At 48.0% G+C, this 25911-nt stretch overlaps 2 protein-coding genes across 10 annotated transcripts in view; one reads left to right on the forward strand and one right to left on the reverse strand.

The window, feature by feature from the left end:
- Nucleotides 1–4840, reverse strand: part of PYM1 (PYM1 exon junction complex associated factor) — a 29644-nt gene extending 24804 nt beyond the window's left edge. The window contains 1 exon segment of the mRNA XM_017853321.1: nucleotides 4403–4840. Within this exon segment, the coding sequence (XP_017708810.1) occupies nucleotides 4403–4436 (34 nt within the window). The 5' untranslated portion in view covers nucleotides 4437–4840.
- A 3459-nt stretch (nucleotides 4841–8299) lies between these two features.
- DGKA (diacylglycerol kinase alpha) overlaps nucleotides 8300–25911 on the forward strand; it is a 26293-nt gene continuing 8681 nt past the window's right edge. The window contains exons 1-18 of one of the 9 annotated variants that reach the window (XM_017853329.1): nucleotides 8369–8624; nucleotides 12590–12690; nucleotides 13698–13842; nucleotides 14247–14320; nucleotides 14638–14773; nucleotides 15206–15280; nucleotides 15738–15787; nucleotides 16460–16534; nucleotides 16731–16850; nucleotides 16960–17074; nucleotides 17627–17715; nucleotides 17853–17972; nucleotides 18160–18258; nucleotides 18430–18513; nucleotides 18787–18860; nucleotides 19045–19119; nucleotides 19530–19615; nucleotides 19706–19795. In XM_017853329.1, coding sequence (XP_017708818.1) covers nucleotides 13779–13842; nucleotides 14247–14320; nucleotides 14638–14773; nucleotides 15206–15280; nucleotides 15738–15787; nucleotides 16460–16534; nucleotides 16731–16850; nucleotides 16960–17074; nucleotides 17627–17715; nucleotides 17853–17972; nucleotides 18160–18258; nucleotides 18430–18513; nucleotides 18787–18860; nucleotides 19045–19119; nucleotides 19530–19615; nucleotides 19706–19795 — 1426 coding nt within the window. In that variant the 5' untranslated portion in view covers nucleotides 8369–8624; nucleotides 12590–12690; nucleotides 13698–13778. Of the gene's footprint in view, nucleotides 8625–8701; nucleotides 10200–12589; nucleotides 12691–12738; nucleotides 12922–12969; nucleotides 13244–13697; nucleotides 13843–14246; nucleotides 14321–14637; nucleotides 14774–15205; nucleotides 15281–15737; nucleotides 15788–16459; nucleotides 16535–16730; nucleotides 16851–16959; nucleotides 17075–17626; nucleotides 17716–17852; nucleotides 17973–18159; nucleotides 18259–18429; nucleotides 18514–18786; nucleotides 18861–19044; nucleotides 19120–19529; nucleotides 19616–19705; nucleotides 19796–25911 lie in introns of those variants that run through there. The other 8 variants (XM_017853327.1, XM_017853326.1, XM_017853328.1 and 5 more) reach the window with 8 other exon arrangements.

Here is a 25911-nt window from a genome sequence, read left to right on the forward strand (position 1 = left end):
AAAAAAAAAAAGAAAATGTCACTTTACCTCTGTGGTCTTCCTCCCCAAAACATATACCCCACATCTAATCATGAGAAATACATCAGACAAATTCCAATAGAAGGACATCCTACAAAATACCTGACCAGTACTTCTCAAAACTCAAGGTCATCGAAAACAAGGAAAGCCTGATAAAATGTCACAGCCAAGAGGAGCTTGAACTCTTAGAGAGACATGAGAACTAAATATTATGTAGTACCCTGGATAAGATCCTGGAACAACAACAACAAAATTAGGTAAAAAGTCCAGGCACGGTGGCTCACACCTGTAATCCCAGCACTTTGGGAGGCTGAGGTGGGCAGATTACCTGAGGTGGGGAGTTCGAGACCAGCCTGACCAACATGGAGAAACCCCGTCTCTACTAAAAATACAAAATTAGCTGGGCAGGGCGGCGCATGCCTGTAATCCCAGCTACCTGGAAGGCTAAGGCAAGAGAATCACTTGAACTCGGGAGGTGGAGGTTACGGTGAGCCAAGATCTCGCCATTTCACTCCAGCCTAGGCAACAAGAGCAAAGCTCTGTCTCAAAAAAATAATAAATAAATAAATAAATAAATAAATAATAAATTAAGTAAAAACTAAGGAAATCAGCCAGGTATGGTAGTTCACACCTGTAATCCCAGCACTTTGGGAGGCCAGGGCGTGAGGATCACTTGAGCCCAGGAATTTGAGATCAGACTGGGCAACAGAGCAAGACTGCATATCTAGAAAAAATACAAAAGTGAGTCAGGAGTGGTGGTGTGTACCTGTAGTCCCAGCTACTCAGTAGGTTGAGGTGGGAGGATCACTTGAGCCCAGAAGTTAAGACTACAGTAAATGGTGACTGCACCAGTGCACCCCAGCCTGGGTGACACAGCAGACCCTAAGAAAAACTAATGAAATGATGTATGGATTCTAGTTAATAATAATATATCAATATTGCTTCATTAATTAAAAGCAAAGTACCATATTAACGTAAGATGACAGTAATAGGGGAAACCGAGTGTAGCGTATATGGGAAATCTCTGTAGCATCTTCTCAATTTTTCTATAAATCTAAGTGTTCTAAAAAATCAAGTATAGTTAGAATATTAAAAAAAGAAACAGTCGGGCGCAATGGCTCACACCTGTAATCCCAGCACTTTGGGAGGCCGAGGCAGGTGGATCACGAGGTCAGGAGTTCAAGACCAGCCTGACCAACATGATGAAACTCCATCTCTCCTAAAAATACAAAAATTAGTCAGGCGTGGTGATGCGCGCCTGTAATCCCAGCTACTCAGGAGGCTGAGGCAGAAGAATCGCTTGAACCAGGGAGGCAGAGGTTGCAGTGAGCCGAGATCGCGCTACTGGGAGACAGAGTGAGACTCCGTCTCAAAAAAAAAAAAAAAGAAACAACACAAAAGTTTATCTTGGGTTGGCTAGAACAATGGTGCATTTAACAGAAATAGTGATGGAAAAACTGATACTGTGATACTGGTTTTGGTCAGGTTGGATTTGAGGTATGACAGTACATCCAAGAGTGAAGATATTCACCAAACAATTAGAAAAAGGGATAGGCAACTCGAGAGAGGGTAGTGCTAGAAATAATGTCTGCAAAGAGTGAAGAAACAAATAGGCAGCAAGGAAACAGAAATATCAGGAGTAAATTTCTTCACATTCAAGAAATCTGGGGAGAGGTAAAGGCTCTTTACACCTGTAATTCCAACATTTTGGCAGACTGAGGTGGGAAGATGACTTGAGGCCAGGAGTTTAAAACCAGCCTGGGCAACATAGCAAGTCTGCGTCCCTACATTTAAAAAAAAGAAACAAACAAAATCTTGCTATGAAGAAAAAGGAAACAAAATGATAGGCATTGATTTTCAGTAAAATAAAAATGAAGTCATCTGCCAAAAGAAGGAAAATTAAAAGGGATGGTCACACAGAGCTGGAAAAGTTTGGGGAAAACAGCTATGGAAGAACATAAAAAATAAATTTAAATTTTTATTTATTTATTTATTTTTGAAACAGAGTCTCGCTCTATCGCCCAGAGTGGAGTGCAGTGGCGCGATCTCAGCTCACTGCAACCTCCGCCTCCTGGATTCAAGCGATTCTCCTGTCTCAACCTCCCAAGTAACTAAGATGACAGGCCCACACCACCCCCCCACCACACCCAGCTAATTTTAGTAGTTATAGTAGAGACGGAGTTTCACCATACTGGTCAGGCCGGTTTTGAACTCCTGACCTCAGTTGATCCACCCACCTCAGCCTCCCAAAGTGCTGCGATTATAGGTGTGAGCCACAGTGCCTAGCAAAAAATTGTTTTAAAAAGAAAAGGATGATTAGAAGCCATGATCTTGGCAGAAGTTAATATTAAGTTATATTGAATCTGATAGCTTCTGTACTTTTTCTCTAGCAACATGCTGTGGCCTAGAAGCAGAAGCCAAGAAAACATCTCTAATCATAGCCATCATTAGAGATAACAGAAGTGCCTGCTTAGTATAGAAAATCAAAATGAATAAAGAAAGCAAGAGGATATTATCAAGTGGCTGGTCACAGAGGTCTAGCTGGGCAGCACCAAAGGCCACAAGGTACTGACAAATTCAATGAAATGGAAAGGTCAAGAACCAGAGAACCTGAGGACACAAAGCTGATCCTGAGGGTTTAAGATAGTGAAATAGGTGACTGATAAGGAGGCTAAAGTGATGGGGAGCACCTGAAGAAAAAGCGGTGTCCTAGATGAGATCCAGGTTGTACTGATTCTGATGTGCAACTGGTTTGAAAATACAAAGCAAAGTCGACCGTCTCATGCTGAAGAACTATGAGATCAGAGTATTCCAATGGTGCTGGAGACACTGAAAATGACAGCAAGAAAAAGAGGAGAGAAAAAAATATGATGCAATAGGTCTGGGTCCTTGTGGGCAGTAAATGATGACTTTAACTAAAGTTGAAACTGCTATAATTGCATGGCAATACCTTCCATGAGGATTAGAGTGACAGTGGTAGATCAATGATCTGGACATAGTAAAGGAAAATAAAAAGCAGTTTATTCCTTCTTCTCTTCCACATAGTCACTAAAAACAGAAAACAGCTTTTAGTGGCAAGGTAGGGTGAGATGTGATACCTGGATTTTCACGGAGTCAGAGTAAAGAAAATGATTAAGAGTAAAGAGAAATATACTGGATAAGTAGTATTTTCAAAGCACACATTAAAAATTGGTAATTCATGAAGGAGCTACTAGGTAGAGAACAGAAGGAAAGAGGTAGTACCACTTTTAAATTGTGAGGTTGGGAAGAAGTAGCAGCAACCTGGGTTGTCATCAGGTACCATAAGACAGGTGGAAGAGGTGTAAGGAACATGGAAAGCAGCAGAGCAAGAAGCAAAATGGCACATTTTAAAACAGACCGTGTGTACCAAGGCACAGGCACAGTGTTGCTTCTACAGACTACACATATGAGGGCTACAAAAACAGAAACACTTTGCACTTGCACAGCATTTTGTAAATTGCTTTCACATATATTATCTTATTTGATCATCATTGAGTAGCTATTACTACTACGCATATTTTTCTAAAGATGAGGCCATTAGGAAGGGACAAAACCATGATAAAAGCTGTGATTCTCCGTTTCCAACACATACACCTCACATACACAGCAGACACTTCAGCATCTCGACCAGCCAGGCTGGAAATTCTTCTCTAGTCAGAAGGAATCGTGGGTTTTATTCACTTGTCAAAGGGCTTCGGAGAAAAGCCACTAGACACTTTCCTGTTTGCCTTTTCCCACCTTAGACCCCTCAATTTCTATCACCATCACGGGAGAAGATAGCGAAGGGTGGCTCCATCAGGGAGAAAACTCAAGCTGAAAGTTGTATTAGGGTCCTCTTCCCTTCACACCTCTAAACCTCAGTGACCCAACAAATGAAGATAAGGGAGAGGAAAAAGTACTATGTAGAAACGAGAAGGTCTTCAGCAAATACCGCTTCGAGAAAAATAATGAAAACGGGACTGAGGTAGGGCAGAAAGCAAGTATAGCTGAGATGGGGGAGGGGAAAAGTAGGAGGGCAGGAATTGGAGGGAACTAAGAGTGTAGGAGTCCCCAAGGCTGAAGAATCTATAAGAGACATGAATGCTCCAACTGCTGGAGAAAAGCTAAAGGCCCGTGAGGGTCCTAAAGCAGGGACTAGCACTGAAGGACCCCAGGGTTTGGGTGACCGGAAGCAGAGACCCCCAAACACGAGACCAGAAGGGGGCGCAGGAGACACCCCGCAGGAGAGAATGAATGGGGAAGGCGGTCCGGGGGGCGGGGCAAAGGAGGGGCCCCGGGATGGGCGGGGCACAGACCCCTTTCCAAGTCCGAACCCCTGCCCCGAGAGCCCGGGGAGAAGCGGCTCCGCGCCTCCCGCACTCACCGCCGGTCTCGTCAGTAACATAGGGAGTCGCCATCTTGAAAACGCAAACCACTTCCGGCGTGAGCGGGCTGGGGTCCCGCCCCCCTCCCCACCGGAAGTGGAGTCCCGATCGTAGCAAGCCACCATCTTAGTCTTAAAGGGAGAGTGCACCATTTCATGGGCGGAGGTGGAGGAGAAGGAGGAGGAGGAAGAGGGGAGAAGCTGAAATAGTTAATAAAATAAAGCCGTGGGCTCTTTTACTGCCACCGATACCATTATTGAGCGCTTGCTGCCTGTAAAACAGTCCTCGGGGAGCCAAGAGAAGTTCCGAGGCACAGTCCCTCTCATCCCAGGAACTCCTCGTATGTCCAGGACCTGCGAGGGAAAAGGGCGCAAGGCCCACCTGCACCCAAAAAGGAGGCCTTATAAATGAAGAAAAGACTATCCAGGTTTTGGCCTGCACCCAGACCTGAGAGCAGCTTGGTGACGTGGAGCAGACAAATTCCAGGAACGCACTGGGGTGCACAAGTGTTTCTGGGGACGGTTGTAAGACCCCATGTAACCCTCTCTAAGAAGGTGGGGAGGTCGAATTCGCGTGCCGATTGCTGTCGGCCGCCCCAGTCAACCTCCAGAGACCCGCGGGAGGGGCGTGCAAGGCGGAGAGCGCCACGGGTCGGTCACCTGTCTCCGTAGCCGCAGAGTTGCCGGCAGCTTCCATGGCCGAAGAGGCAGCTGGCCAGGTTGGGCGGGCGGCCCTGGCCTGGCTCTGCCCCGCTGGGCGGCGCCGGAGATTCGGCGGCGAAGTGATGAGGGCCCTACTTGCTTCTCGCCCAGACCTAACCCTGATGCCTCCTTGGGTTGGGCCCTAGGGTCAGAGGGCAGGGTAAAGGCTTCTGGGCGGACCTACTTAGTATTCTAATTAAACTCGTCCAACCGCTGAGGATCTAAAGCGGGGCAGCTCGCCAATAATCCGGTCCCGTAGGATCACTCCATTTGTAGTCCTCCCCTGTCCCGTACCTCCCTATTCTTCAGATGAACCCAAAAGCTCTTCCCTCCGCTGCCCACTTCAGCAACTGTTGTTCCTTCAGGGCTAAGTTCTGTTAAACTTGTTTCCCTCACAGCCTGGGAGGGGCCCGGCTGCAGGTTCTTCTCCTCAGGTGTCAACTCTGCCCTGCTCCACCCTCATATAGCTTTTTCCTTATCAATCCTTTTACCTTCCTCCATATGTCCCCACTTTGGCTTAGTTTAATGTCCAGCAGTACCCCTGGAACCAGGAAGGAGGGAGGAGGTAAATATTGGTGATTACCTCTTACACTAGGCAGCATGTCCCATTTAAAAAACAAAACTAAAGCCGGGCGCAGTAGCTCAGGCCTGTAATCCCAGCACTTTGGGAGGCCAAGGCGGGTGGATCACGAGGTCAGGAGTTCAAGACCAACCTGGCCAAGATGGTGAAACCCCGTCTCTACTAAAAATACAAAAAAATTAGCCGGGCATGGTGACGGGCGCCTGTAATCTCAGCTACTCGGGAGGCTGAGACAGAGAATTCACTGAACCCAGGAGGTGGAGGTTGCAGTAAGCCGAGATCGCGCCACTGCACTCCAGCCTGGACGACAGAGTGAGACTCCGTCTAGGACCTTTATAAGACAAATTAGGCCTCAGAAGTTTTCTGGGGGCCGCAGCTTGCCTTCCTTCCCGTCCTCCATCTCCTTGACTTCCACTAGAGGCCAATTCAGAATATCTGGGGGTGGGGAGCGAAGGCTCATTTAAAAAGTATTTCCAGGTGGGGCGCGGCGGTGGCTCATGCCTGTAATCCCAGCACTTTGGGAGGCCGAGGTGGGTGGATCACTGGAGGTCAGGAGTTCGAGACCAGCCATGGCCAACATGGTGAAACCCTGTCTCTACTAAAAATACAAAAATTAGCTGGGTGTGGTGGTGCGTGCCTGTAATCCCAGCTACTTGGGAGGCTGAGGCAGGAGAATCACTTGAACGAAGTGATCTTGGCATGAGCCAAGATCATGCCACTGAACTCCAGCCTGTATGATAGAGCAAGACTCAGTCTCAAAATAAATAAAAAGTATTTGCAAACAATACACAATTATTGCAAGTGTTCTTAAACTGTGGTCTCCTTTCACCAATTGTGCTTCAGACCCTGCAGGGTCTAACATCTTGTCCTTAACCTTGTTATGATTAGACGTTAGAGTGTGGGAAGATGCTTCTACAAACTAATGGGATACGTTGGTCTTGACTGAACTACCTTAGGAGTGGTCTCTGCAGCTTCCAGAGGCTGCTCAATAAACCTTTCTGCAGGAGGGAAACCTAAAGTGGCCCCTGTTCACTACCAACCCTAGGCCCCCTTCCCACCCCCAGACATCCTGCCTCAGCACTGGGGTTGACAGGAAGTGAAACTCAATTGTCTGCTTAGTAGACCTGCCTGGGACCCAACCCTGGGCCCCGGATGTGGCCCCCCACCCTGAGGAGGAACGGGGCAAAAAAGGCTGGGGAGAACAGGCTGTTGTTTTTTCCTTTCCCTTTGTTCATTGTGGTTTCTTTCTTTCTGATTTTTATGATGTGGTTGATTAAAGAAATGAGCACCTGGAACCGTAGGCATTAAACGCCTCCTTCTTAGATGTTTCTTGGCTTTTCTTCCCCCACCCACACCCCCCAGTAACTGACTTGGGGTATGATGGAGCACAGATCCTAAAGAAGACACAAAGAAGTCTAGAGTAAGACTGATTCAACCTTATTCCTTATTCGAGAGAGATTACATTACACCCCACTTTGAAGTGCCAAAAACTATCTTAAAAGGAATGTCTTCACCTTTATTTAGGGACATATCTAAAGACGATAGAGTGAGAAACACAGGTAATACATAGGGTGGCATTAAGCATTCTTTGCAAGGCAAGCTGAGTGCCTTAGAGATTAATATCATTCCAAGATTTCTAAATGAAAGATCCAGGGACAGAAAACTGATAGGCAGAGGTGTTAGGGGACCTATTCTTATATTGTATGTTTGTTTAAAGTAGCTCAGACGGGAGAGGCTTTACACACGTTGCACCACTCATTGGTATAGTCCCTAAACTGGACTATGTTTTTGCTTGTATTGCAGAATAAGTACAGGACTTGGTGTATAAAAGGCCTTCAGACGAGTTTGTTTACTATGACTAAGGAGGTCATAGAGGAAGGAGAGATGAAGCTTTGCTAACAGTGAAGAGAATACTGTAAAGACAAAGGATGGGGAGTGTCAAGGGCCTTGTCTTGTTTTTGTTTTGTTTTGTTTTTTTGAGACAGAGTTTCACTCGTGTTGCCCAGACTGGAGTGCAGTGGCATGATCTCAGCTCACTGCAACCTCCACCTCCCGGGTTGAAGTGATTCTCCTGCTTCAGCCTCCCAAGTAGCTGGGACTACAGGCACTTGCCACCACGCTCAGCTAATTTTTTGTATTTTTAGCAGAGACAGGTTTTCACCGTGTTAGCCAAGATTGTCTCGATCTCCTGACCTCATGATCCGCCTGCCTCAGCCTCCCAAAGTGCTGGGATTACAGGTGTGAGCCACTGCGCCCGGCCTTTGGCCCTTGTCTTTTTATGATTGGGGGTGAGAGGGTGAGATCCGGAGGGGCACAGGAGCAAGAGACCCTCTTCAACCTATGCCCGAAATCTCCAGTTTAGATACAACAACAATACTCCCAAACCCTGTTACTCAGCAGCTATATTTCTGGCAAATGTGGAGGAGTCTGTTCCAACAAGCCTGTCTTGAAACAATCAAGAACTGCTTAGATACCCATGTTCCCACTAGAGGGCCTCATGTATTAATTCCCTTTCCTCTCCAACTCCCACAAAAAATATGTATATATTAGGTGTGTGTATGTATGCATCCACAATACCCACACATGCATATACCCTTGTAGTCAGAGGTCTCCCCTCCCGCTTCTTCCCACCCCCAGGTGTAAGAAGGAGATTCCAGGAACTTAAGGCTTTGTTACTCTGCCCCATTTTCAATGAAAGGTAGGAGGGAGTTAGACAGGGGTTAGGGCGGGGCCAGTAAGCAGGATGCCTGGGTCTCCAGTTCCTGCCAGTAAGTCCCTAGGCCTCCATCTGTCTCCCTTGCTGTACCACCTTCACCACCAGCCATGCGACCCCAAAAGCCTTAATGACTCTAGAAGAGACTCCAGGCAGGAGAAGCTGAAAGGACCTTTGACTCCCTACTTTTGGCCAGGGCCTTCTGTGCTACCTGCCAAGGCCAGCAGGTAAACTGGGAGGATGAGGGTGTGGAGAAAGGGTGGACACAGACCAGAGTGCAAACCTCCACCCTAGAATTAAGGAGAGGACATGAGTCTTGACAGGAGGTGTCCTTAGACTGGAGAAAATAAGTCTAAAAGGGAGGAGAGGGACGTGGAGAAGGTGGGCAGATTGTCTCAAGCAGGGTGGAGCCCGGGACAGGAGGGAGGTGTTTGGTCAGGTTGTGGAGTCTGGGACTCTGGCCTTGCCCCCCGTGGGATCTCTTGAGTGTGAAGTCAGTGGTGGATGGAAGGGAGTTGGACAGGGAAGTTCAGGATGGCAGCAATCAGAAGAGAGTGAGACGTTGGTTGGGTGCCCAACTGCCGAGCTGTTCTGTTAGGGGCCCGCCCGGTATCTTGGCCTCCCAGGTTTGGGGTGAAGGGAGAGGCTGTGAGTGATTAGAAAGAGAAAATAGAAGCAGAGCTGCCCCCGGCGCGGGAAGAAGATGAGGAGCGCAGCAAATGGAGAAAATGTGTCTAAAGCCCGGGACATATTCAAGAGAGGGTGGAGCAGGTTATGGTGAACTGGAAACCTAGAAACGGGCTTCTCCAACTTCGAAGTTCCCAGAGTTGGGGGCGCAGGGCGCGGGCGCGGCGGGCAGGCTAAGGTGGGGGGCGGGCAGCTGTGTCGTCAGGAACGGGGCGGCCCCGCTGCGGCCGCGTCTGCCTGGCCCGTCCCCTCCAGCCCAGCTCGGGCTCCAGCTCCAGCGCCGGCGCTTCAGCTGCGACCGCGAGCCCTCCCAAGCAAGGTAGAGACTCCGCGAGTCCCCCAGCGCCCCGCCCTCCCCCGTGAAACAGGACAGGGGTAGGAAAGGCCAGGACCCACGGGCTGCGTTCGTATTGCTGGGTCGGGAAGGAGGAAGCGTGACAGCTGGAGCGGGTATCGAGAAGGGTCTGCGCTGGGACGCGGGGGTGCAGCGGGAGGGCTGGGCCAGAACCCAGTGGGTAACGTCTCCCAGGCCTTCCCCTCCATCCCTCCAGTTCATTCGGAGGGATGCTGAAGCCTGGTTCCTGGGACCCGACTCTGAGGGAAGTCCTTTTCGGAACCTCCACAGTGCCGCACGGGTGGAGAAGGGTTCTTGTTTGGCCTCCAGGTCCCCAACTTCCCACCCCCAAGCTCTCCCCACCTGTCACTGGGAAGTTTCTGAAAATACCTGAGTCTGAATCTCACTTTTCACCTTTAGATAAGAGAAATAAGCCTTCCTGAGGAAGAAAGGCAAATATATTATTGGGCATCTTTTCAGCCTCAGCACAGACAAGCCCACATCCCCCAACCATGCCAGTATCGTAACTTCCTCCTGTGCTACGCAATGACACCCTCTACACACACACACACACACACACACACACACACACACGCGCGCGCACACACACACACAACCCCCTCAGCCAGGCAGCACTGCAGTCTTCAGTGTTTGTGGAGGCTTAATAAGTTTTGAGGCTTCAAGCAAATGATTCCCTCTTGGGGGCTACCTACTAGCAGCAGCGGTCCACCAGAGGAGGAGGATACAGTCTATGATATGATTAAGGAATTCAGAAGTCCAGGTAATCAATCTTGGGCCCTCAAATTCGGAGCTCCTGCCCCCTGGGGCAGCCTCAATATTCTGGGGACCTAGCTATTTCCTGAGTAATGGTCGACTTAAAGGACTTGGAATGTGAGAAATGAATGCTTAAGTGAAAAAAGGAAACTTTAAATATTAACACAGGCTTTGGAAATAATATTTATCTCTTGGTTAAAATTTTAGTATTTGATGTTTAAAATTAGATCCAGAGACCCATGAGCTCTAAGATTTAGTGGAATGTACTAAGGATGGGTGTCTAGAGTCTGTGCCCTTAAGAGAGTAATTCTCTCTCTATGCCTTAATTTCCTCCTCTGCAAAATACGAGGGTTGGTGACTCTCAGCTCTGTGGATGTTCTAAGATTCTCTGCCTCCAAGTCAACTTCTTCCTTTCTCACCCCAAGTGGGTAGGGGCGGGCAGGGAAACCAGAGGAGGGAAGGGAAGAGTGAGTCACAAATAGCTGGCAGGCTGGCAGCAGACCCCACCCTCCCAGCCCTGGCGTTTGCCTAGACTAGCCCAGGTTATAGCCTCAGGGTTGGGATGGACCTGGAGGAAGAAAATGGACTTGTTCCAGGTCTTTAAGTCCCCAGGATCCCACAGTTTGCTACCCTTCAGCTCCAGGGATAGCTAAATTTTCAGTAAGAGAGGTCAAGAGAACCATTGAAAAGATCCCAGGAGCACTCATGTCGAAGATTCTAGCCCAGTGGTGTCCTTGAACGCTGACAGTCTAGTTCTAGCTACCTCATCATCCTCCCAGAGGCAAAGTTCACGATCCTGATACTACATGGTTGCACCTGACAGATATATTAATAACAAGGGGTAAGATGTACAACTGGGCTTCACTGATGCTGGAAGTCCCTGAAATTTATGCCTTCCTGGTTCAAAGACATCATTTTTCCTAATCTCCAGAAATGTTTCTCTAGGTACTACCCTGTGTAGGAATGATAAGAGCTGATGATCATTGAGTTCCTAGTCTGTGCCATGCTGTTTGCTAAGTGCATTGCATATATCATCTTATTTAATGCCCACATTGCGACTGATTTCTGTAGGTGCCCACCTTACTGATGAGAAAACTGAGGCTCAGGGAGATGAAATGACCTCTCAAAGAGCTAGGCTTCTGATCCTTGCCTGTCCAATTTGCAAGTCCATTCTCTTAACTTCTACTCTATACTACTTCTCCAGGTTTAAGACCTGCGGAGCTAGAAAGGAGCAAGAAAGAGTTAGATCATTGTAAAAAGAGAGGCAGAGAAGAAGCCTGTCCTCTCTCCTTTGCACTGTAACTTATTTGCTCCCTCCCTGTCACTTCTCCCTCAGATTCCATTTCCTAGAACTTTAGAGTCATCTTAGAATTCCCAGAAGTAATCAGAGAGGCCAATTAAGCTATAGAGGCCCCAGTAGCCATAAGACTATTAGTATTCATTAGATCTGTTGGCAGCAGAAGTTGGACTACAGTCATTGAAAAGTGCCAGATGGGTAGAGTCCTTTCTCTAGGATGTCAGTATCCCAGAACCTTCTTCTGAGTATTCCCAGAGAGCTGCTGGAACAGGAATGGTGTGCTGCATAAAAGTAGGCAGCAGAGATGTCCCAAGGGTAGAAGCTGCAGAGAAGGTTCTTGCACCATCAGAAAGGAAAGGGGCTGGGCTGTTCTTGAACACCCAAACTGCTTCCCTAACCCAACAAGCCCTAAATTAGTAGGTGGAGATCAGGGTGTTTGATGGGGTAGTCAATGAGTGCTTTTCAGGATCATTCATTCATTCATTTAACAAATATTTATTTAGCACCTATTCTATGTACTACAAATTATCTCCTTTCCTCTGACTGTCAGGTGGACACTCTGGCATCCCATTCTCATGTAACCATATTTGGATTAATAGCCCCAAATTATGAATCCCCAGCTTTACACAATCACTTGTACAACCAATGTTGAGCACCCACTACAAACTGGGAAGGGTGTCCCACAAACAGAACAGTAAGTCTCATCGCTCTGAGCAGGGGAGAGCTTGGCATGCCTGAGGAACAGAAAGGAGTGCAGTGACACCAGAGGGCCCGCTGTGAGGAGACAGTGGAACAAGAGGAGGGCAGAGTAACAAGCAGAGGCACTACCACATGGCCTTGGGCTGGAGCCTTGGATTTTCCGTCTATCAATTGCCTTAGGAAATCCAAGCTTCTCTGAGCTCCAGTTTCCTCATCTGTAGAATGATTATGCCAATAGTTTCCTATGTCTCAGGATTTGATTCTAATTGTTAATACAATAATAACTAGCATTTCTTGTAGGCCTCCTAAATGTCAGGCATTATACAAGCCACTTTTCATATATTGCTTTACTTAAACCACACAACTGTGAAAAATGGGTTCTCATTCTCCCCATTTTACAGATATAACTTCTCCAAGTTACACAGTGGTATCAGAGCTAAGAATGGGACCCAGATACGACCGATCCTAGTTCTGTTCCAAAACCGTACTGTATCATATTCACGTAAGATATCTTATTATCATTATCGAATCAAGGCAAGTCGCTCACTGCACCTTGGTCCCTGGGTCCAGTAGCCAAAACTTGGGGCTCCCTAAGCACTGCTGACCTAGTGGAGTGGAAGGAAGTTCCCAGTAGCCGAGACACTAGCACTTGGCTCCACCGTCCCGGGACTGGGAAACACTAGATGTGTTGGCAGCAGAAGTTGGACTATAGTCACTGAAAACTGCCAGATGGGTGAGTCCTTTCTCTAGGATGTCAGTATCCCAGAACCCTCTTCTGAGGAAGAGACTCAGTGGGTACCCAGAGTCTCTTCCCCTGCCTCTTCCCTACCCCGCGCCTAGGTCCCCATCCTTCCCTAGTGGAGCTCCGCGGAACGCAGTCTAGGCGGGGCCGGGTCTAGGGACCTTGCCAGAGCTGGTTCTATGTCGCGCGTCAGAAGCGCTAGAGGTCGTTGCGGGGCGTGGGTGGCTCGGGGAGTGGGTGGCTGAGCGGAGCTGGGGTCCCGGGCCAGAGGCGGAACAAAATGGGGTCATGGCCAGGAAGACGCGCTAACGCAGTAAGAGTCACCCAGAGGGCGGGAACTGCCGAGGACCGGAGATGGGAAAGAGCGCAGGCTGGGGAGAGTCTGCAGAGATTGACGATGGCGGGAGGAAACGCAGAAACAGACAAGGGACACACCCACAGAAACATAAATAGACTGAGAAAGCCGGGTGCGGTTGGGAAGGTGAGGGTAGTCAGATGAATCAAGATAGGTTGGGGGAGCGGGAGAAGGATCCAGAAATGGAGAGACAGAGATGAGTCAGAGAAACAGAGACAGAGGACAGACACTGTCAGGGAGGGTAGAGGCACAGGGAAGAGGGACACAGGGAAAGGAAGATATTTAGGGAGGGACTAGGAGAGAAGGAAAGAACAAAAATAATAGTGGGAGTAGAGACAGAATGGAACAGACAGAAGAAAAGACACCCAGACAGCTGGCTCTTCCCACTGTACAGTCTGTCACCTTTCCCCAGGCCTACCCTCTGAAGAGGTCCAAGCAACGGAAGTACTACTACGAAGCTGCCTTTCTGGCCATCCTTGAGAAAAACAGACAGATGGCCAAGGAGAGGGGCCTAATAAGCCCCAGTGATTTTGCCCAGCTGCAAAAATACATGGAATGTGAGTCTTCCTGTCAGGCCTTCAGTTCTGGAGACCCTGCCCCAGAGAATCTCTCCTCCCCCACATTGCACCTCCTGCCCCCCAGCTTCCTTAGTGGCTTTGAGCAGTGTGCTGCTTAGATGTGCTCATGACTGGGAGCGGGAGGAGCGGGAGATGGGGAGATGCACAAGGTCTGGGCTCTCTACCCACCTTCGCTGTACTTGGACTGCTTGCACCAGCTCTCAGAGAAGAGGAGTAAAGAGTGGTACTGTTTTGGAGGATCTGAAATATTTTTTCCTCTGTATTTCTTTGTTTCTTCTTGGAATTTCTTCATGTTATTTGAATCTTTTTTCCTGCTGGATTTCTCTGGCAGGAGAACTCACCTGAACTAATAATGCTGTTCTCTTACTCTCTCCACACCCTAGACTCCACCAAAAAGGTCAGTGATGTCCTAAAGCTCTTCGAGGATGGTGAGATGGCCAAATATGTCCAAGGAGATGTGAGTGGCAGCAGGGAAATCCTCTCCTTGATCAACTCTTCCCATCTTTGTTTTTGATCCCCAATTTCCAGGAATTATTCTGGACCTGTCCCTCACTATCCCCTCTAGAGATACCCTAGTGTCCATTGTCACTCCGACTATTGCTTTAGGACAAAACAGGAGATTCTATTAACTCAGGACTTAATTAAAGAAACTATACTCCTGCCTCAGATGCTTCTCAGCTCCGCACTTATTATCTCTGTCCCCACTACTCCCAATTCTTCAGCCCCAGCTCCGACCTTGCAGACTCCCCAGGATAATGCTCACTCTCATTATAGGCCATTGGGTACGAGGGATTCCAGCAATTCCTGAAAATCTATCTGGAAGTGGATAATGTTCCCAGACACCTAAGCCTGGCACTGTTTCAATCCTTTAAGACTGATCACTGCTTAAATGAGGCAAATGTGACAAAAGGTATGGTCAAGCAGGTAGGACTGGGCTGAGCCTCTGGAAGAAAAAATCAAACTTATGGATTTGGGGATGAGAATTGACTTGAGTCACATGTTGTGCAGGTTGGGGGAAATTAGTGGAGAATAGTCAGGCTGGTCTAGGAGCTAAAGGGAGGAAAGGTAAAGGGGAGAGGTAAGCTGAGGGCAGTGGCTCACACCTGTAGTCCCAGCACTTTGGGAGGCTGAGGTGGGAGGATTGCTTGAGGCCAGGAGTTCAAAGTGCAGTGAGCAGTAATCATGCCACTGCACTCCAACCTCAGTGACAGAGTGAGACCCTGTCTCTTAAAAAAATTAGTAAATTTTTTTTTTAAAAAAGGAAGAGGTGGAACAGACAAAGGATAAAACATGAGCCAAAGTGGAGGGAGCCCTGACTTCTGATCTGCTTTTTTGTAACCAGATGTGGTGTGTCTCAATGATGTTTCCTGCTACTTTTCCCTTCTGGAGGGTGGTCGGCCAGAAGACAAGTTAGAATGTGAGTTGCCCTTCTGGAGTGAGGTGGTGGGGCAGTGAAGGGAGAGTGAGGTGTTTCTCAGCCTCCTTTCCCTTATTCCTTCAGGATTCCTAAAGGCTGACAGGTCTAGACAAAGGTGGGGCCAGAGAATGAGCCCATTTCCTCTGTTCTCCCAGACTATTTATACCTAATACCCTTCACCATAGTCACCCCAGTTCCCATGTCTTGTACATTCCCATGTAGGCGGCCTAGGATGTCCTTGGGATATGGATTGTGTATTGTCTCCCCTGACACATTCACTGAAGGGGAATCCAAGCTTGTTTTCCCCTCCTTTTTGTCTCTTTCTCAGTCCCATCCCAGGCTCTAGGCTTCTCACCCAAAAGCTCTCTCCCTGTCTCTTTGTTTCCCCCATATTCTGGTATGAATTCTTTGAGTATCTCTCACAAACTGACTCTGGCCCCCCTAAAACACCCCACAGTCACCTTCAAGCTGTACGATACGGACAGAAATGGGATCCTGGACAGCTCAGTGAGTTGGGGACCCTGTATGCTGGGCAAGGGAATATGTGTTCATTTGTCTGCACCCTCCTGCCCCTACTGTTCCAGGGTCTTAAGAAACAGAAGAGAGGCCGGGCGCGGTGGCTCAACCCTGTAATCCCAGCACTTTGGGAGGCCGAGACGGGCGGATCACGAGGTCAGGAGATCAAGACCATCCTGGCTAACAGTGAAACCCCGTCTCTACTAAAAAATACAAAAAAACGAGCCGGGCGAGGTGGCGGGCGCCTGTAGTCCCAGCTACTCGGGAGGCTGAGGCAGGAGAATGGCATAAACCCGGGAGGCGGAGCTTGCAGTGAGCTGAGATCCGGCCACTGCACTCCAGCCCGGGCGACAGAGCGCGACTCTGTCTCAAAAAAAAAAAAAAAAAAAAAAAAAAAAAAGAAAAAAAAGGGGGGAGAGGTTGAGTCCTATAGGACTAAATTTGAAAGTAAGTCCCAAGCTCTTGACCCCTCAAAGAGAATGTTGAAGACATGAATTGGGTCTGCCTTACAAGCATACAAACACATTTATTTACTTGGCAGACGTACCTGAGAATGAGAGGTGTGAATCTGGGGTGGAACCCCGGAACACTGATTTCTGGAAAAGAATTTGGATGGTGGTAGTAAGGGGGATATGGCTGTGGCTCTTGCCCTTTTTGCTCCAGGAAGTGGACAAAATTATCCTACAGATGATGCGAGTGGCTGAATACCTGGATTGGGATGTGTCTGAACTGAGGCCGGTAAGGCAGCTCTTCCTTCTTGTCCCTTCTTGTATCTTCTTCCCTGATGAGTCCTGCATCTGCCTTACCTCATCTCTGACAGGCAACCTGGTTCCCTTGGCTAGGATGGCAGGGCTGGGTATCCTAAGAGGCAGTGGAGAGGTGTTGGGTCTGAAGACCCACTCACACTGAAAGTCCATTTCCACTCTGTGCTCAGATCCTTCAGGAGATGATGAAAGAGATTGACTATGATGGTAGTGGCTCTGTCTCTCAAGCTGAGTGGGTCCGGGCTGGGGCCACCACCGTGCCACTGCTAGTGCTGCTGGGTCTGGAGATGGTGAGTAGGAGAGACTTTGGAGGATGAGTAAGACAGCTTTGGGTTATGCTTGCCAGGATTGGCCCTGTAAGGGCTTTGACACTCCCTAGCATCTACTGTGCCTTCCTAGACTCTGAAGGACGATGGACAGCACATGTGGAGGCCTAAGAGGTTCCCCAGGCCAGTTTACTGCAATCTGTGCGAGTCAAGCATTGGTCTTGGCAAACAGGGGCTGAGCTGTAACCGTGAGTAACGGGACCTTGGAGGTAGGGGAAGCGGGTCAGTGTAGCTATCTGTGGAAGCTTGGCTGTCTGAACTTAGAAAGACCTAGGTTTGAATCCTGGGCTCTGCCACTGACTAGTTATGTGACCTTGGGAAAGCCACATCACTTCTTTAAGCCTTAGTTTCCTCAACTGAAAATGAGGTAATTGTGAGGATTAAAAAAGTTAGTGCAAGAAAAGTGCTTCAGATGGTGCATGCACATACTATAACATGCAATAAAAAAAAATCTATTATGATTACTATTGCTGTTAGACCTGAGCCTCCCAAGCATCATCCAGCTCAGTTCCTGCCTGGCACATGGATGGTGTGGGGCAGGCATGGGGTAGCAGCTGATCTTTTAGGAGGAAGAGTAAGGAAAAGGCATGGCTTTTGGAGGCGGGCACTTCACCCCAAACTTTTATTCTGGTACACCCTGAAGCAAGGGATCACATATCTGATCCTGCCTCACCCCCAGGTAAGAAGGAAATAAGGGGAGGGGCTCAGCTAAGCCTCCCAACTTCTTCCTTCTCCCTCAGTCTGTAAGTACACTGTTCACGACCAGTGTGCCATGAAAGCCCTGCCTTGTGAAGTCAGCACCTATGCCAAGTCTCGGAAGGACATTGGTGTGAGTGACCTCAAGCCCCTGCTCCCAACATCACCTCCATCCTGGCCCTGGACCTTGGCCCATTGCTGCCCTCAGCTCCTCCCTCCCCTAGGTCCTGCTCAGACCCTCCCAGACAAGGGACTGCCTTTCTCCCCAAGGTCCAATCACATGTGTGGGTGCGAGGAGGCTGTGAGTCCGGACGCTGCGACCGCTGTCAGAAAAAGATCCGGATCTACCACAGTCTAACCGGGCTGCATTGTGTATGGTGCCACCTAGAGGTCAGTTTGGGAGCCATCCCTCCTGGCTGCGTCTTAGGGCCCCGCAGAGCTGCCCTCTCCACGGGCCTCCCAGCCACACCTCCCTTACAGCCACAGTTGCCCCAGGGGCTCTTTCCAGCCCAGACTGCCAGGTTGAGAGGAGACAGGGTTCCCTTCGTGATCTCTCTGTGCCCACCTCGTCTTTCAGATCCACGATGACTGCCTGCAAGCGGTGGGCCATGAGTGTGACTGTGGGCTGCTCCGAGATCACATCCTGCCTCCATCTTCCATCTATCCTAGTGTCCTGGTGAGACCCTCCGCAGCAGCGGGGAGGGGACAGGAGTGCCTCCCCGATTTCCCACACTCACTGAGTGGCATTTAGAATAGAGAGCTCATACTTTTAGGATTCAAGTCAGACCCCTCTATTTAGGGATTCGTGCACAATACAGCTTTCCTTCCCTCTTTCTTCCCCTCCCAGGCCTCTGGACCGGATCGTAAAAATAGCAAAACAAGCCAGAAGACCATGGATGATTTAAATTTGAGCACCTCTGAGGCTCTGCGGGTACAGGGCTAAGAGTCTGGGGCTTCATGATGGGGGCCGATTTTTCAGTGGATCCCTCATGGGTGGGAATGAAGAGGGAGTGCCTGGTGGGGGGCGGTTGATGCTCTCACTCTCCAGAAACTCCACCATGGTGGGGGAGGGAAGGGGAGGGAAACAGGAGGGAGGGGGAAAATATCTTGGTGGAGTGCCAGCCCTCTGCCCCTGTCTCCAGGGCCCACCTTAACTCTGACAAAATCCTGCTTTCTTTATCCTTACTTTCTTCCCCCAATGCAGATTGACCCTGTTCCTAACACTCACCCACTTCTTGTCTTTGTCAATCCTAAGAGTGGCGGGAAGCAGGGCCAGAGGTGAGGAGAGATACATTGGGCCTTCTAAGATGAGAGGGAGGGCCTGCCTGCAGCACTTGGAAGGTGGAGGGGGATGTGTGTGTCTGGAGGTGCATACCTTGAGGAACACATCAAGAGGGTGAGGTTCAGAAGATCACCCCCTACCCCCACGCCTGCCATGAGCTTTTCTTTTTCCCACACACAGGGTGCTCTGGAAGTTCCAGTATATATTAAACCCTCGACAGGTGTTTAACCTCCTGAAGGATGGTCCTGAGATAGGGTGAGCACAGGTTAGGGGCTGTATCACAATGTTTTCGTTGGTCTGTGTATCTGTATATGTTAGGAGAGTGCAGGAAAGAGTGCAGTTGGGAGAGGAGGGCTAGAGATCCCCAAGAGGCCATAATTCGGAATGTTTCCTTCCCTGGGGTCACTGGGTATCCCATCCTCCGAGCTCTCTGGCCCATCTTTGTACTCTCCAAGAATGAAGATACCAATTTTTCCCTAACCACTGAGGAGTGGCTATAACTTTCCCCATTGTTCTTTTCTCTGACCTTCATAGAAACTCAAGTCTTTTGACAAAAAGGAGGAGGGTCCTAAGGAATGAGAGACAAGAAGCAATGTGCCTGCCCAGGAGTTGGGTAACCTCAGTCCTGTTATCCTTCTTCATCTTCTCTCTCCCCTTTGTCTCAGGCTCCGATTGTTCAAGGATGTTCCTGATGGCCGGATTTTGGTGTGTGGTGGAGACGGCACAGTAGGCTGGATTCTAGAGACCATTGGTCAGTGCAGGGAGGGGCTCTAGGAAGAGATTGGGGTCGTAGTCTTGCAGAGCTAACTCACTCCATCCTTCTCTTCACCTGCCTCCGCAGACAAAGCTAACTTGCCGGTTTTGCCTCCTGTTGCTGTGTTGCCCCTGGGTACTGGAAATGATCTGGCTCGATGCCTAAGATGGGGAGGAGGTAAGTGGTTAGAAATTGTTTTGCTGTAGGATGTGGGGAGTTGTGTAGGATGGGAAAAGCACTTGGAGAAGAAACTAGGCATCTGGTATAGAAAGAGGATTGGGGAAGAAGAGGAGCATAGACAGGTGGTTACAAAAGTGGAATGTCCAAAAAGAAGACAGCTTTGGAAGAAGCAGGGACCACAATCTGAACCTAGAAGGGTCAAGGGTGATAGTCCCCTTTCCTGTAAATATATATATATATTTTTTTTGAGACAGAGACTCGCTCTGTTGCCCAGGCTAGAGTGCAGTGGCCGGATCTCAGCTCACTGCAAGCTCCGCCTTCCGGGTTTACACCATTCTCCTGCCTCAGCCTCCCGAGTAGCTGGGACTACAGGCACCCGCCACCTCGCCCGGCTAGTTTTTTGTATTTTTTAGTAGAGACGGGGTTTCACCGGGTTAGCCAGGATGGTCTCGATCTCCTGACCTTGTGATCCGCCCGTCTCGGCCTCCCAAAGTGCTGGGATTACAGGCTTGAGCCACCGCGCCCGGCTCCTGTAAATATTTTTATGTTTCTCCCAACCAACCCTTATGGCTCAGAGAATCAAGGAATATGGGGGTGGGGAACAATGTGGGAATAAGGAAGGTTGTATCAGCTAAGCCAGATACTGATTGATGGAGCTAGCAGGGAGCTTGGTCACGTCTCATTCACTCATTCAAACAATTAACCAGGTAGTCATTAATTAATTCACTATGACTTTTTTCTGAGTATTGCAATAGTCTCCTAACTGCTCTCCCATTTCTAATCTCTTATGCCTTTCAAACAGAAAGAGTCTGAGGGATAGCATTGGTAGATAAAGAGGTCAGTGTAGGGCAGATTGTGTTTGAGGAATCTTGGAGTTGAGGTTATTGGGTTCAGAGTCCAGCTCTAAGATCTTGCTGGAGATCTTATGGAATAGAGATCTGCTAAGGGCAGTGGAAGGCATTCTAGATGGAGGAAGTAGTGTAAGGCCAGAGGAGCCACCAAACAACATAGTGGTGCATTGGGGGAACTGTAAGTCATTCATCATGATTGGGACATAGGGTGCAAGGTGGAAAACGTGGAGAGGGAAGACTAGTTGAGCAGAGTCCAGATTATGGAGGGTTATGAGTACTGTGCCGGGGAGTTTTTAATTTTATCCTGCCAGAGATTGCAAGCTGACAGCCCACAGTAATTATTTTGTGTTGTTTTGTATTGGTTGCCTTGCAGTGTTTTCGATTTCTTTGTACTTGATTATTTCTAAGTGGGACATGTATTCTTCAGTTTATCACAATCCCATTGGCTCCCTGCTAGTCCCTTATTCACTTTACCTTTCTTTTCTTTTCTTTTCTTTTCTTGAGATGGAGTCTCGCTCTGTTGCCTAGGCTGGAGTGCAGTGGTGTCACCTCAGCGCACTGCAACCTCTGCCTCCCAGGTTCAAGTGATTCTCCTGTCTCAGCCACCCGAGTAGCTGGGATTACAGGTGTGCACCATCATGCCCGGCTAATTTTTGTATTTTTAGTAGAGACGAGGGTTCACCATGTTGGCCAGGCTGGTCTCGAACTCCTGACCTCAAGTGATCCACCCACCTAGGCCTCCCAAAGTGTTGAAATTACAGGCGTGAGCCACCCCGCCCAACCCACTTTACCATTCATGCCACTCAGGTATTTGAGTGTGCAATCCTTGCACTATGGGTGAACTCTTTTTTTTCTTTTCTTTTTTTTTTAACCCAATCAAACAAGCAGCAGTCGGGGGAACTCGATGTCAAGTAAAAGATGTAACTAAAAGAAAAATTAGGAAGAAATATCTCTGAGTGCTTATTATAATTTAAGTTTTATATGTAGACATATAACCAATTCTTTGACCAATTTTCAGATCCTCAATATCTGACTTTTTCATTTGTAACATTAGACATTTTGAAATTACGTATTTTATGTCTTCCCTGTATTCTCCAAACAAGAATCAAGTTAGCATAACCAAGCAAACAAGTTAGCAGAAAACATTGCAGTTTTCTGGTAACTCAACCTGAATCAGGACAATAAGGATATAAATATAGCACTAATGAAAATGTATGTTGGGCTGGGCACGATGGTTTCTTCCTGTAATCCCAACACTTTGGGAGGCCGAGATCAGAAGATCACTTTAAGCCAGGAGCTGGAGACCAGCCTGGACAACAAAGTGAGACCAAGTCTCTACAAAATATATTTTTTAATTAATTAATTTATTTTTTGAGATGGAGTCTTGCTCCGTCGCCCAGGCTGGAGTGCAGTGGCGCGATCTTGGCTCACTGCAAGCTCCGCCTTCCGGGTTCACACCATTCTCCTGCCTCAGCCTCCTGAGTAGCTGGGACTACAGGCGCCGGCATCTCGCCCGGTTAGTTTTTTTTTTTTTTTTTTTTTTTTTTGTATTTTTTTAGTAGAGACGGGGTTGCACCGTGTTAGCCAGGATGCTCTCTATCTCCTGACCTCGTGATCCGCCCGCCTCAGCCTGCCAAAGTGCTGGGATTACAGGCTTGAGCCACCGCGCCCGGCCTCTACAAAATATTTTTTAAAAAATTAACTGGGCATAGTGGCACATGCCTGTAGTCTCAACAACTCAAGAGGTAGAGACTGGAGGATTCCTTGAGCCCAGGAGTTTCAGGCTGCAATGAGCTATGATTGGGCCACTGCACTCAATCCTGAGTGACACAGTGAGAACTCATCTCTAAAAATAAGCAGACACACAAATAAATAGCCAGGCATGGTGGTGCATGCCTATAGTCCCAGCTGAGGCTNTTGCACCGTGTTAGCCAGGATCCTCTCTACCTCCTGACCTCGTGATCCGCCCGCCTCAGCCTGCCAAAGTGCTGGGATTACAGGCTTGAGCCACCGCGCCCGGCCTCTACAAAATATTTTTTAAAAAATTAACTGGGCATAGTGGCACATGCCTGTAGTCTCAACAACTCAAGAGGTAGAGACTGGAGGATTCCTTGAGCCCAGGAGTTTCAGGCTGCAATGAGCTATGATTGGGCCACTGCACTCAATCCTGAGTGACACAGTGAGAACTCATCTCTAAAAATAAGCAGACACACAAATAAATAGCCAGGCATGGTGGTGCATGCCTATAGTCCCAGCTGAGGCTGAGGCGGGAGGATTGCTTCAGCTGAAAAGATCAAGGCTGTAGTGAGCCATGATTGCACCACTGCACTCCAGCCTGGGCAACAGTGTGAGACTTTAAATTTAAAAATAAAAAGGAAACCATGTTGACGCTGAAAAAATCATGAGGTTTGAAGAGGGGGATTGAAAGGAGTATCACTATGGGAGCTCTGTGGAAGATGGATTGTAGGAAGGAGACAGAATAGGAAATTACCTGTTTTGCAGTAGTCCAGACAAGAGATGACGAACACAGAAGCCAAGGCAGCAGCAATGGAGTTAATGAGGAAGAAGCCACAGCTCTGGATAACTGACAGGTTGTGGAGGAGGAGGTAGAGACAAGTCTAGGACATTTCCTAGGTTTGTGGACTCAGCAGATGGGGGTGGCATTTATTTATTCATTTATTCTTTTTTTTTTTTTTTTTTTTTTTTTTTTTTTTTTTTTGAGACAGAGTCTTGCTCTCTTGCCTAGACTGGAGTGCAGTGGCACAATCTCAGCTTACTGCAACCTCCACCTCCCAGGTTCCGACGATTCTCCTGCCTCAGCCTCCCGAGTAGCTGGGATTACAGGCGTCCACCACCACATCCAGCTAATTTTTGTATTTTAAGTGGAGATGAGATTTCACCATGCTGGCCAGGCTGGTCTCGAACTTCTGACCTCAGGTGATCCACCTGCCTCTGCCTCCCAGAGTGCTGGGATTATATGCATAAACCACCGCACCCAGCCTCGGGGTGGATTTATTAAGATAGGGAATACAGGAGGAAGATCAGTTTAAGGAAGAAAAATTCAGTTTGGGGCAGGTGAAGATGTTATGGTGGGTGGTTAAAAATACATATCAGGAATTTGGGAGAGAAGTCAAATATTTTAGGAGATACATGTTTTAAGAGTCATCTGCGCCTAGGTGGTAATTGACATTCTTAGAGTAGCTGCGATTACCCAGGCAAAGAGGTAAGAGAAGGTGAACAAGGACAGCAAGATCCTGGTATACACCCTATTTAACAGTTGAGCAAAGGAAGAAGAGTTATTAAAGGAGTCTGCATTAGTGTCCCATTGCTGCTGTCACCAATTACCACAAACAGTGGCTTAAAGCAACACAAATTTATTATCTTACAGTTCTGGATGAGAGAAGTCCAAAATGGGTCTCACTAGGCTAAAATCAAGGTGTTAGCAGAGCTGAGTTCTTTTCTAGAGGCTCTAGGGAAGAATCCTTTGCTTTTTCTAGTTTCAACAAGCTGTCTGCATTCCTCGGCTCAAGGTCCCCCTTCCAACCAGTGAGTGGTCTTATCACTCCAACCCCTGCTTCCATGGTCACATCTCCTTTTACAACTCCTTTCTCCTGTCTTCCTCTTTCACTTATAAGGACCCCTGTGATTACACTGGTACCACCCAGATAATCCAGTATGATCTCCCATCTGAAAATCCTCGTTTTTTTGTTTGTTTGTTTGTTTGTTTGTTTGTTTGTTTGTTTTTAGACAGAGTCTCCCTCTGTTGCCCAGGCTGGAGTGCAGTGGCACACGCTTGGCTCATTGCAACCTTGGCCTCCCTGGTTCAAGCGATTCTCATGTCTCAGCCTCCCAGGTAGCTGGGATTACAAGCCTGTGCTAACACGCCTGCTAATTTTTGTATTTTTAGTAGAGACAGGTTTTACTGTGTTGCCCATGCTGGTCTCGAACTCCTGACCTCAAGTGAACCGCCTGCCTCAGCCTCCCACAGCCTCCCAAAGTGCTGGGATTACAGGTGTGAGCCACTGCGCCTGGCCTATGGAGACATTTTTAAAACCTTTTTTCTCCCCTGACTACAATTATAATACATGCTGGTGGTAAAAAATAGCTTAAACATTTCATATATATGTGCCAAGAAAGTGAAAGCTCCCTATAATCTATGCCCTACAGTTTTGGGGGCTGTTCCTCCATGTTTTACTTCCTAGACACAAACTAACATATATTTAAACAATGAGATCTTTTTTTTTTTTTTTTTTTTTTTGAGACGGAGTCTCGCTCTGTCGCCCAGGCTGGAGTGCAGTGGCCGGATCTCAGCTCACTGCAAGCTCCGCCTCCCGGGTTCACGCCATTCTCCTGCCTCAGCCTCCCGAGTAGCTGGGACTACAGGCGCCCGCCAGGTCGCCCGGCTAGTTTTTTTTTTTTTGTATTTTTAGTAGAGACGGGGTTTCACCATGTTAGCCAGGATGGTCTCGATCTCCTGACCTCGTGATCCGCCCGTCTCGGCCTCCCAAAGTGCTGGGATTACAGGCTTGAGCCACCGCGCCCGGCAACAATGAGATCATTTTATAGATGTTTTTCTTCTTTTTCTAACTTAACAGTTCATATTGGTTATCATTATATTTCTATACAGTCAGGTTTGCTTCATCCATTTTAGGACTGAATAGTGTTCCATTGTGTGAATGTGTAATCATTTATAAACAGTTCCCTATTGGTGGACATTAGGGTAGCATTCAGTTTTTTAATCTTACAAACCATGGTGCAGTGAACACTCATACATCTATCTCTGTGCACAGATATGAACATTTCTCTAGGAGAGATTTCTAGAAGTAGAATTGCTGACTCGGAGAATATGAACATTTTTATTTTATTTTATTTATTTTTTTGAGACAGAGTTCCACTCTTGTTGCCCAGGCTGGAGTGGAATAGCACAATCTTGGCTCACTGCAACCTCTACCTCCCGGTTCAAGCGATTCTTGTGCCTCAGCCTACCCAGTAGCTGGGACTAAAGGCATGCGCCACCATACCTGGCTAATTTTTTGTATTTTCAGTAGAGATGAGGTTTCACCATGTTGGTCAGGCTGATCTCGAACTTTGACCTCAGGTGATCCTCCTGCTTCGGCCTCCCAAAGTCCTGGGATTACAAGTGTGAGCCACCACACCCAGCCAAAAATTTTATATATATATATATAGATATATATCTATATATCTATATCTATATATAGATATAGATATAGATATATAGATATAGATATAGATATAGATATA

Source organism: Rhinopithecus bieti, unplaced genomic scaffold (assembly GCF_001698545.2).
Source record: "Rhinopithecus bieti isolate Rb0 unplaced genomic scaffold, ASM169854v2 scaffold_35950, whole genome shotgun sequence".
NCBI classification, from domain to species: Eukaryota; Metazoa; Chordata; class Mammalia; order Primates; family Cercopithecidae; genus Rhinopithecus; species Rhinopithecus bieti.